Here is a 12,373-nt window from a genome sequence, read left to right on the forward strand (position 1 = left end):
AATATGTTATTATAACATAACCACAATTTCTCATATTATATTAATTAAATTTTAATCATATTCGTCAGGTTAAATTCAATTAGCTAAATTCTTCATAATAAGATCTAAATATTAGTAGTTCTAATGAAATGAGAAAAATAATCTGAATACCAATTATAAATATTAAAAAATTGTTACCATAGGCGACGATAATTTTAAGTAAAATAAAGATTAATTATTGTTCTCATGCACATTAAAAGCTAACAAGGTTTAAATGGTGGTGGATTAGGCATGCATGTGATGATAATATATAATATATAAAATAAACAGCAAAAATCCCCATGATTCATGATTCGTTGTTTGCCCACCATTGAAGATAGGGAGTTATACAGATAAAAATGTCAAAAATGTTTTTTTTAAAGATGTTTTTTAAAAATTAAAATTTAACATATTTAATCAATTAAATTGTGTTATTTTTATTAAAATTAGACTGGATAAATTAATTTAGTCAAAAAATTAATAAATTAAATTTTAAATCGATCTAAATTAATATATTTTATAAAAAATAATTACAATATTTTTATTTTAAAAAAATAACTAAAATACCTTATATATACATATATATATATATATATATATATATAATTCTAAATCCTAACCTTACAATGATAAAGAAGAAAAGGACTAGAATTTAAGATTTTTAAAATTAATATATATAATAAGAGTATTTTAGTTATTTTTTATAATAGGGGTATTGTAGTCATTTTTTATATAAAAAATAATAATAATTTAAACCGATTCAAAATTTGATTCACCATTTTTCGATCAAATTAATTTGTCTGGCTTAATTTTAACAAAAATAATATGATTTAATCGATTATATATGTTAAATTTTAATTATTAAAAAATATCTTTAAAAAAAACGTTTTAAATATTTTTATCGAAATAACTCCCTTAAAAATAAAGGTGCCATAGGTACATAGACTTCACATTAATTTTTTTTACGATATTTATTTATTCGATAAATAAAAAACTAATTTACCAAAAATTAATGAGTTGTTGCATATAAAAAATAAAATTTAAAATTCCGATATTTTGGTTGAGAGGATTATCCAACCAGGCAATTGATTTAACCATGATCACAAAAAGAAACATTATTAATAGGGTCATTCTGACTTTGGACAACATAATAAGTGGCAATTACTATGGCCACCAACGAAACCAACCCGCTCTACAACATTTCAATTGATCCATCCAAATTCATCCACAAATAATGTACATTTTTTATAATTTATATATATAATAGAAAATGGATATCATAAACAAATATATATCATATAAAGAAAGACTTTAAACTTTAGTTTCCACTCTCCACTCAACACTACCAAATATTCTGTGCCCCTCCCTTCACTTATTTTAAATGAAAATTATATTGGCCTTTTTCTTTTTCAAGAGACATTTAATTCTTAGTGTTAAATTTTTTAAAATATAAAAATAACTAGACATATTATGATTTGAATCTTAGGGGAAATTACTATGTACTCTTAGAAATAGAAAAGTGTCATATTGAATTATTACACCCGAACATAAAATATATATATAAGAGAGATATTTTTTATGGTAAGAAATAAAAAGAGAAAACATTACTCTAGTCCTAAAGATATATAAATGTTAAATATTATGAGTTAAAAGTGAATATTGAAAAATTGCATAAATTTCATTAAAATATTTAAACAAATAGTAATTACTAATTAGCCATGTGAACTTCCATAACTAAGATGGATGAGGATGAAAATTCTTTGAAGTGTGAGAAAGTTGGTAGTGTAAGAAAATAAGAATTTAATTATTTTATAATCAAATTAATAAAATTTACACATAATAGAAGTTACAAATTAATTATGATTAATATTTTACTTTTATTATTTTACAAATCAAAATGGGTCTATTACATATATAGCAAAAATTAGGAGGGATTTGGCCTATAAAATATCTTTTGTTATATATACTTTATATAAAAAATAATTAGGAGGACAGTCTTAATCTATTCTCTTAATTATTCTTCTAACTTAAAAAAAATGAATCTTTTATCTTTTGATGTAAAAAAAAAATCTTTTTACACATTCAAATATTTAAAATATAATTAGGAAGATGAATTAAAATTCTCAATCATTATTCAATAAAAAAATGTGATTTCTAAATCGTGAATACAAAGCTTTTTAATTTGAATTTAAAGGTATTTACATCTAGTCTAGATATATAATGAAAATTGGGAAAGAGATTAATTAGTATATAAATTTTCCTTTTTAAAATATCTTTCATTGTATATAATTTATATAAAAAATATTTTGCTATTTTCAAGAAATGAAGCCAAAATTTTTTAATATTCCATCCATAAAAAAAGATAGATTAAATATCATTTAAGAAAATTTGAATCTTAAAAATTAAAATAACCTATAAAGTACGGACACTTCGTTGAGTTGCCGTGTCCGCGTATCGGATACATTTTAGATACAACATTCATCGACACTCGTCAACACACGTGGCAGTTGTCTCCAATCGTGTTTTAATAAAAAAAATATTCTCCAGATACATTTAGACACACCGAAATACCATCATGTGTTAGTGTGTCCAATCTTATTCTTAACACATACTCTTGAAATAAATTTAGATATAATATACATTATTATTTATTAAAACAAAAAAATATTTTAAATACTTGATATAATTAAAATAAGATATTAAAAATAACTAAAAAAATTCATTTATATTTTAATATTAATAAAATATCAAAACATCATTATAATTTATCTAAAATAATAATTTATATTTTATATGTATATACATCTCTATATCTAATAAAATTTTAAAATTTGCATATCGACTTTTTTTTTTTTTTTTGTATGATATCGTATCTCGTGTCTGTGTACATGAGTCTCGCTTATTCCTTATCTAATATTCCATATATGAATATTGATAATATTTCTCTTCATGATGAAGGCTGGGCAACCCATATGATTTGAATGATTAACTTTTATGACTTCAAAAGAAAGCAAAGTAGTTACCCCTACCCAAAAAAAAAAAACCCTCTATATTAAGTTATTAACCCCACTCCACAACACTACTATACTATACACACACCACAAGACAAAGACCCAAAAAAAATGGTAAAACAAGTGAATCACTCTCTATTGCTCATCAAATGCTTTATTCTTTTCCTCCTTCTATTTGCAACTTCTTTGGTATCAGTACACTCATCAACAGAAGAGAAGAAGAAAGTAGTGTGGCATAGGAAGCCTTGGATGAACCATGGAAGCTCACGTGGCCCAAGGAAACACCTTGTGAACCCAACAACACTTGATGAGAATCCATTACAGGCTCGTCAATTTCCTGTTTAGTTTTAATTTCTCTTCTTCATTCATAGTTTCATTTTCATACCCCATTTTCTAAGTTTTATTATTCCCAATAATTATGGAAACTTAATTATTATTATTAGTTCTTCCTTTTTGTGTCACCTTGTATATCTGATGATGTATTTGTATTTTGATGATTTGGTTTGATATTTAGATTTATGATGAAAATGGATCAATTATTGATCTTTTATGAGTGTATATCATACATAAAGCAAAATCAATTTGATTGTTATCTATGATAAGGAGGAGTTGAATTTGGTCAAATTTTAGTTGCTTGGAATCTTAAAAGCTAGTGGGAATATCAGGTCAATGTTTCAATAATCGCGTTGAAAATTCGTTGTAATTATTTTATGCCAAAAATAATGCACCACTCCTTTGTTTTTTATAGTGTTATGTTTAATATAATTGATGAGTTTTATCCACTCCTTAGATTTAATTATTCTATTATAATTTTATTAAATTTGTAATTAAATTTTTATATATTTTTTAATTAAATTTTTATATTATTTTTAATTTTGTAATTAAATTATTTTTATATAAAAAATATTAAAATTAATGTAATATTTTTTTTAAAAATAAGTAACAAAAATATAATTAAATTTTTAATTATAAATATTTTTAGTTTATAAAAAAATATTTCATTAATTTTAATATTTTTTACATTTTGTCTTAATTATAAAATTAAAAATAATATAAAAATTTAATTAAAAAAATAAAATTCAATTATAAATTTAATAAAATTATAGGGACTAAAAAAACAATAAAACTATTATTTTATTACAGTCACAAAAAAAAAAACTATTATTTTATTACAAGAAGTATTTAGATCAATGAAGTGAGTTGTATCCTAAGTAAAGAATTTAAAGATGTCACTTAATAGAATGGGAGATTCTATGTTTAATATAGTTGTTACTTGTTTTTAAGTGTTTTATTTTATTTATTTTTTTTTAGATTTTTTATGGTAATCAATTGATATAAAAGAAGACATCTTCTTCTTCTTGAGTAATGGGATGTCAAGAACTCAAAAGCAGTCATTCTTCCATTTATGCTTGATGGCAACGAGCAAGTGGTGGTTGGTGCAAAAAATAAGAAAAACAAAAATGATATCTATAAATAAAAAGTCAATATTCAAATTATTTATTATGTATTTATATATACATATATTTTTATATATTTTAATATATGAAAAAAGAGCAGGTAAATATGTTAGAGCAACCAAAAGAATATGGTGAAAATTTAGATATAAACAACTTTACGTGAAGTTAATAGTTAAAACTTATTAAATTATTTAAATGATCTAACTAAATTTTTATTTAACGCGTCTCAATTATCAACATCACATAAAATTGTCTGCACTTAAATTTTCAAAAAGAAAAAAAAAAAAATATATATATATATATATATATATATATATGTTAATGAATGGTTTAGTTTAATTACAGCCGTGCAAGGCAAGTCATAAACACGTGGCGAAAAAGCAGATAACTAACAAACTATAAAGTAATGTGGCACGATCACTGCATTCAAAAAAGATATTACTTATGTTCTCAGCCAACTTGTGCTAATAAACTAACTCAACCCTACAACCATAAGAAACTACTATAAGAAAAAATAATTTAATATGATATATTGTGTGTGCAGAATAATTTTACACATATATCTATTTATATAACATTACGTCAATCAAAATAATTACTTATGATATTAACTACATGAATAATTATCTAAACGAATAAATATAATTAAATAATTGTATAAAATATTTAAACTATTAGTACATCAAAATTAAACTAAAAAACAAAAGGGAAAAAAGGATTTTAGAATCAGATGCTTCCAATTGAAAGTGATATATTTAACCAAACAATCCAATTTCACCAATAATGCCTCTGACATATTAAAATGACACCCCAATGATACTCTATTAAATAAGATTTGTTGGCTAAAATATCACAATTGAAAATTCTTTTTAAGCAGCTATCAAGAAAACAACCCTTACTGTAAAAGACAAAGAAAAAAAAATTCAAAATAATGGTAACAAGTTTGACCAAACAGAGACATACAGCTCAAATGCTCAATCAGAATCATGGCTTAATGCATTTTATTTCAAGCTATAAAGTGCAGCCTAGAGGAACCAGATTCTACTCTTCTTCAAGAGTAGACATTATAGGAGATCATAAATAAGTTCAATGTTAACTACACAGAAATTAAGAGATTATGACCAAAACAATTGAGTATGCATATAAAGCATGTAGCAAAAATATAGCAGATTCAACTTTCACAATGATACATTTGAATATACATTCATGTGTTTGAAAAACAGTCCGATGCAAAACATCCGGTGTTAGGCAGGATCCGGCGAACGGCCACGCACAAATGGCGTAATATACATGGCCTAACCTAATGCATGCATCGAATTTCACGGCTCGAACATGTGACTCTGAGTTCACCTGGAAATAACTCAATCATTGCTCTGAGACTCTCCTCCTAATATATTTAATAAATAACATTTAAAAATAAAAAGGGTGAAGGAAATACAACAATGCATCCCACTTTAAGAAGATGCAATTTATGTGAACAGATTACAACATTAAGAAACAGTACCAGGTTAGATGCCTGAAGCATTACACTCTTCAAGAAGTTTTAAGAGATTGTGCTCTGGAGCACTAAGAGATGGAAGAATCATTCTGTTAGACTGGGATGTCCGAGGCTTTGTGCCGGCAACTTCAGGTTCAAGGGCTCCTCCTTCTTTCATCACCGGCAAGTCGCCTCTTCTCCGAACAGTGGCAGATACTCGCTCCTTCCATATTCTTCCATCCTGATAATTGAAGAATCGAATGAAAAACAATGAGAAATGGATGAAACCAAACTCAGACCCCCTCTCTCGACAGTAAAGAACAACAATCACTCTCAGTGTTAGCGAATCTAAGCCTATTTTCAAATCAAAACACTGACATTTAACTCAAAACAGTCGTGTGAAACAACCTAATTGATTGTGCCATTTCCATGGCCGCCTTCAAACAAGCATATACCTTTATGTTATGATAATCTATTAATCTCTGGTATTACATGTATATAATTATGGGATCCATCCCTTAAAATAAGTAATCAAATCCTCTGAATTGTTATGCATTCATGTTATATGTTCATAATCACTAGGAAACTATTCGCTGACCAAGACAGCAGCATTTGATGTGTAGTTTGCCGACGAAAGGAAAATTATCAATTTACTCCAGCAGCATCTAGCACACATCTTACCCTGCCTGCTGGTGTTTTCGCCTCAGAATTTCGAAAGCAAAACAATTTATTCAAATACTATGACTGGTTTCACCATGACAATCAGTAACAAAGCTTAAAACTCCTGTACATCAACAGCTGTCTAGGCTCCTGAGAGCCTGAGATAAACAACAAAAGAGTTCTTTGAAGGATAGTGAGATACCATCAGATTCATAACATTGTGTCTGACATTCAAAAATAAGGGTTATGCTACATAAAGCTCAAGCATTTATGTGATTGAGCAGCAGTAGTTGTAAAATACAAGACGAAATGATTGCCCTATTTAGATCAACATGATTTCTCATTCACTTTGGAGCTCAAGCAAATATAAAAAACGAAATTTTATAAAGATATGCACATATCACCAAAAACAAAGTTTTCATAATGTAATGGGCTTCAAAAATGTATGACAGAACAAAATAAGATGTGGTATATAAACTAAGGTTACAGTACTTGACACAAACAGATTTGGCACTTCCCTGAGAAAGCATGCAATTTCAGTCGAGTTTAATTTTTGATGCACTGATAGTGTAAAACAACGTCGTGCAATCACAACCGTTCTCTTGGATAACAATTCACGCGATGAATGTAAAAGATAGTTATTTTTGCTAACGTGGCGTTATGTGATTGGATGCACTTGTAAAACGGTTTTACACTAACAATGCATCAAAATTAAATTCTTTTAGTCAAACCATCAATTGCAATATATGCCAAACTACAAACAGATGTAAATCTTACATTTAGAATTGATGGTTCAGGTAACGGGCACTGAATCGGTCTATCATTGTCAAGGGGTTCAACTGGGTGCTCAACTGGCTTAAACTCCACTGCCACTTCAATTCCATGTGGAGTGGCGGCGGCGGCACTTGCTGCGGCAGCAACCTCCGCATTTGGGGGCATTACTTCCCTCTCATCCTGCACCACAAGAAGTCAACACATGAAGCAGCAACAACAAGATCATGTCAGCAATTAAAACTTTTTACATAGATGAAATTGTAACAGCCAATTTGCATAGATGTCTCTATTATTTCCACAACTCAACAGTCAAAACTAAACCACATCATAAAGCTTTTGAATTCACCGGACAAGATAAGGTTTATAATTTATATAATTAAATTTAACAAAAATATTTTTTCTCTATATGCAACAGCTATTGGATAACAAAAGAAGAAGAAGGGTCAAAAGGGCAGAGCAAATAGTTCTAGCCAAAGCTGATGATCTAATAGCAAAAACAAACCACTTCCAAGTGAAAATACAAAAATCAAAAGTCATACTTCTTAAATTATTATTATAATTATGTATAAACACTTACAGGAATCGTAAATTCAGCATTCATTGGTCAATCCAAGTTCAAAGAAGACAAACCAAATAAAAAAACAAATAAGAGATCATTGGAATTGTATTGATCAAACGGTTCATCGGATGAAAAAACAACAAACAAAAAACACAAAACAGTAAAAGTGTAAACAAAAATAATAATACCAGAGCACTTTGCGTCCGTCGGTGGATGTTCCTTCCAACAGAAAATCTCGAAAATATACCCACCATTTCAATTTTTCTAGGTCAACACAAACTCAAAATCCAATACCCACAAAGAAAAAAAACGATCTTTTTGATCCTGATGCTTTTACCAAGCTAGAGGGTCAATCCACCTTCCACTACTTGCCCTTGAAACAAGTAAAAATGACCCTTCAAAACGGAGCTTGTATCAGATTCAGAAAAGGAGGTGCTGTAGGTTGAGCGTGGAGAGGGAGAGAGGGATAAAGAAGAAGAAGAAGAAGAAGAAGAAGAGAAGGATGAAAAAGAAGGGTGACGACGTTGGTTTTGTTGTGTTGTGTGGGGAAAAGATTTTGTATTAAATATTGCTTTGGAAAATGGAATCAACTGAGCTGAGTAGTAAGCAACTCTATACACAAACTTCAATAATAGCATGTGCCTTTCAATTTAAAAATCCAATTTTTCTTTTTCACATTTTTTTGGTGACTTAAAAATATAATCCTCTAATTTGATTTGAGAAAAATATTAGAAAATTAATAATTTTTTATCATCACTCAATCATCAACTCAATTTATTTAGTCTAATTTTTTTAAAAGTGTTTAGAACACATTAAGAATAAAATTCTCACAAGAACAATTTTTTTTTTAGTTTAGAATACAATAAAAGTATAATTTTCAATTCTCAAGAGAATTCTAATTGTCGGATCTAATTTACGATTTATTATTACTAAAAATTGAAATATTAAAATTATTTCTAATAAACAAATAAGAAAGACAAATAAAAAAAATCACAAAGATAAAATAATAAAAAACAAAAAATTCATTTCATTAATTATATCAAATTATGAATTTAAATTTGAAATAGAATCAAAATTTACTCTTTAATAAAAGTAGAATTTTTTTATTTTAATATTTTTTAAATATAATATTTTAATAATCTAACAGTATACTTTAGAGTAAAAATCTTAAACAGCTTTTAACAACTATTTCAAAAGACAATAAGATTTTTAATAAAAAAATATTTCTTTTGACTCTTAAACTTTATTTCTGTGAGACTAATTAACCATCTGTCAATATTTTATTTCTATATTAACAGAATAAACATACATAACATGTTAAACGGTTTATTTATCCGTTAAGAGCCAATTAGGATTGACAAATTTTTTTTGTTTGAAATCTCGTTGTCTTCTAAGAACAATTGTTACTTGTTTTTTGTTACCTAATTCAAATACATCGGCTAAATTTACTGTGTAAAACTAAGAAATATTAGTAATTTTTAAATTATTTTTACTTATAGAAATTAAACGGAGGATATATTTAGCATGTTTTGAAGAGAGATCATTGACAAAGGAGCTAATCAATCTCACGAAATTAATTATAGGGGCGAAATAATACTTTTTTTTAAATCTGGTAGTCTTTCGAAAAAATTATCAAGGACTGAGATGAATATTCACTATACTAATAGTCAAAAATAATAAATTATAGATGCATTTCTCATTTAATTTTATTTTAGGTTTTTTTAGTTTTTGTATAAATATTAAAATAATTAACAAATTTTATTACAAATATAAGTAATTAAAAAATAAAAATATTCTTAACATTATGTTTTCTTTTTATTAATTAATTAATTTTTAACTTTATTTTCCTATTTAATAATAGAAAATATAATAAATAAAAATTAATTAATGGCTTTTAAAATTAGAAAACAACGTTCAACTTACAAGAAAACTTAAAATTGAAAGAGCCACTTAATATAATATAAGCAGCATGAAAATTGATAAAAAAAAATGTTCTTCCATTTTTTAAATTATTATATGTCAACACTTTTTACTTATTTTATTATTACTGGAAACGACTAGAAACGATATATCTAATTTACAAGATATATTTACCCATTATAAATGAAATAAATTAAATCATTTGAAAAAACAATATAACTGCAAATATTGAATTTAATTTATTTATTTTAAAAATTTATATTTTCAGGATAAGTTTCAATAGAGAGAGAATTATTATACAGGTTAGAGAAAGTTAATTATTAAAAAATAAAAATGACTTTTTATTCCCCCAAAATTATTAACAAGGTTTATTTAAGTAATGTTGAGAGTGACAGATTAAATTTATTTTGTAGATAAATAACTATAACCTTAGGATAAATTTTCGACTAAAATTTTTATATGAATAATTTTAATGTAAAATAAAAAAATATTTGATTATTTTAGTGTTTTACAGAATTGTAATGGAAGTGACGTTTTGTAATAAAAAAATTTAATTATAAAAGAATAAAATGTCACTAATATTTTGTAAACAAAAATATTATTTTACTTATTAAAACATAAAATATTATTGACGTTTTATTTAAAAAATATTATTTTAATTAAAAAATATAAAGCGTCACTCACATTTTTTGTATATAGCCATAATAGTATTTAATACGTAATTTGATTCATGTGGAAGGATTTCACCCCTAATAATACAATATTAAAGAGAAAAAGTTCTAAATTTCCCTTAGAAAATTTTAGTTTCTACTAGATTTGACGAAAACTGTGAACAACATATTAATCGCGGTTGAATAGTTCAATTGTTTGATTCGATTCACTAAGACATATTTTTGGACATTGATTTGTTTGGTATCCTGTAACATTAATAGCCAACCACTTTGTTTCATGCTTTTCTGAAGTTTGGGCATCATCATCAACCAGCTCACATACATTTTGAAGAATTTCAATGTCCAAATATGTCATCCTCGTTTTGGAATAGTCAAAAGAATTAAAGAATCCTCGTTCTCGAAAATACATCAAAGTGACGGACTGACGGAAATTATTACGGTGATGTTATGTGATCAACTTATTGAAATAATTAAAGATAGATTTGTTGCCATTAATTTTTAGTATTTTTTGTCATTATTTAATTAGTATAAATATTAAATTATTTTTAATAAAAAAATTTACTAATTCATATTTACAAATTTTAAAAAACTTAAATACAAACTATATTAATTTATATATATAAAATTTTTATAATATAAATATAAATTATATGTTTATTATAAGTAAAATATTTATAAATATAAATACAAATTATTGTTGACCAAAAATAATAATATCTGTTGATAATATAATTGCTCATAATTAAATTTAATTAAATTAGTTTAATAATTTAAATACTAATAATTATAAATTTTGATGACAAAAAAAGAGAATAAAAAAAGATAGAAGAAGAAAAAAGAACTTTAATTATATTTAAATTATTATTATAATCATGTATAAACACTTGCACGAATCGTAAATTCAGCCTTCATTGGTCAATCCAAGTTCAAAGAAGACAAACCAAATAAACAAACAAATAAGAGATCATTGGAATTGTATTGATCAAACGGTTCATCGGATGAAAAAACTAACAAACAAAAAACACAAAACAGTAAAAGTGTAAAAAAAAAATAAAAAAATACCAGAGCACTTTGCGTCCGTCGGTGGATGTTCCTTCCAACAGAAAATCTCGAAAATATACCCACCATTTCAATTTTTCTAGGTCAACTCAACACAAACTCAAAATCCAATACCCACAAAGAAAAAAAACGATATTTTTGATCCTGATGCTTTTACCAAGCTAAAGGGTCAATCCACCTTCCACTACTTCCTCTTGAAACAAGTAAAAAATGACCCTTTAAAACGGAGCTTGCATCAGATTCAGAAAAGGAGGTGCTGTAGGTTGAGCGTGGAGAGGGAGAGAGGGATAAAGAAGAAGAAGAAGAAGAAGAGAAAGATGAAAAAGAAGGGTGACGACGTTGGTTTTGTTGTGTTGTGTGGGGAAAAGATTTTGTATTAAATATTGCTTTGGAAAATGGAATCAATTGAGCTGAGTAGTAAGCAACTCTACACACAAACTTCAATAATAGCATGTACCTTCCAATTTAAAAATCCAATTTTTCTTTTTCATAATACTAAAAAAATAAAAAATATTTTAAATTTATTTTATTTAATATTTATTAATTTTAACGATAATTAATAAATATTATTTAAAGTTAATTTTAATTATTTTTTACTAATTTTTTGTTATTAAATATTTTTTGGTGTCTCAAAAATATAATCTTTCATTTGATTTGAGAAAAATATTAAAAATCATCAGAATTTATTAATTTTTATTATTACTTAGTTATTAATTCAATTTTTTTAGTTTAATTTTTTTAAAATGTGTTTAAAACACATTGAGAAT

The 12,373-nt window shown here is 25.8% G+C and overlaps 1 protein-coding gene across 3 annotated transcripts; it reads right to left on the bottom strand.

Moving 5' to 3' along the window:
- Positions 1-5,601: 5,601 nt before the first annotated feature.
- Positions 5,602-8,612, bottom strand: LOC112747464 (uncharacterized). Of its 3 annotated transcripts, none has more exons than XM_025795498.3 (4): positions 8,145-8,576; positions 7,401-7,577; positions 5,991-6,204; positions 5,602-5,836 (listed from the first exon to the last, which is right to left on the bottom strand). In XM_025795498.3, exons 1-3 carry the CDS (start codon positions 8,208-8,210, stop codon positions 5,995-5,997), a joined length of 453 nt encoding a protein of 150 aa, XP_025651283.1. In that variant the 5' UTR covers positions 8,211-8,576; the 3' UTR covers positions 5,602-5,836; positions 5,991-5,994. The 3 variants fall into 3 exon arrangements, with proteins under 3 accessions (XP_025651283.1, XP_025651281.1, XP_029148938.1); XM_025795496.3 differs by having other exon boundaries at positions 5,602-5,873; XM_029293105.2 differs by having other exon boundaries at positions 5,602-6,204; positions 8,145-8,612.
- Between the last annotated feature and the right edge of the window lie 3,761 nt (positions 8,613-12,373).

Source organism: Arachis hypogaea, chromosome 15 (genome assembly GCF_003086295.3).
Source record: "Arachis hypogaea cultivar Tifrunner chromosome 15, arahy.Tifrunner.gnm2.J5K5, whole genome shotgun sequence".
NCBI classification, from domain to species: domain Eukaryota; kingdom Viridiplantae; phylum Streptophyta; class Magnoliopsida; order Fabales; family Fabaceae; genus Arachis; species Arachis hypogaea.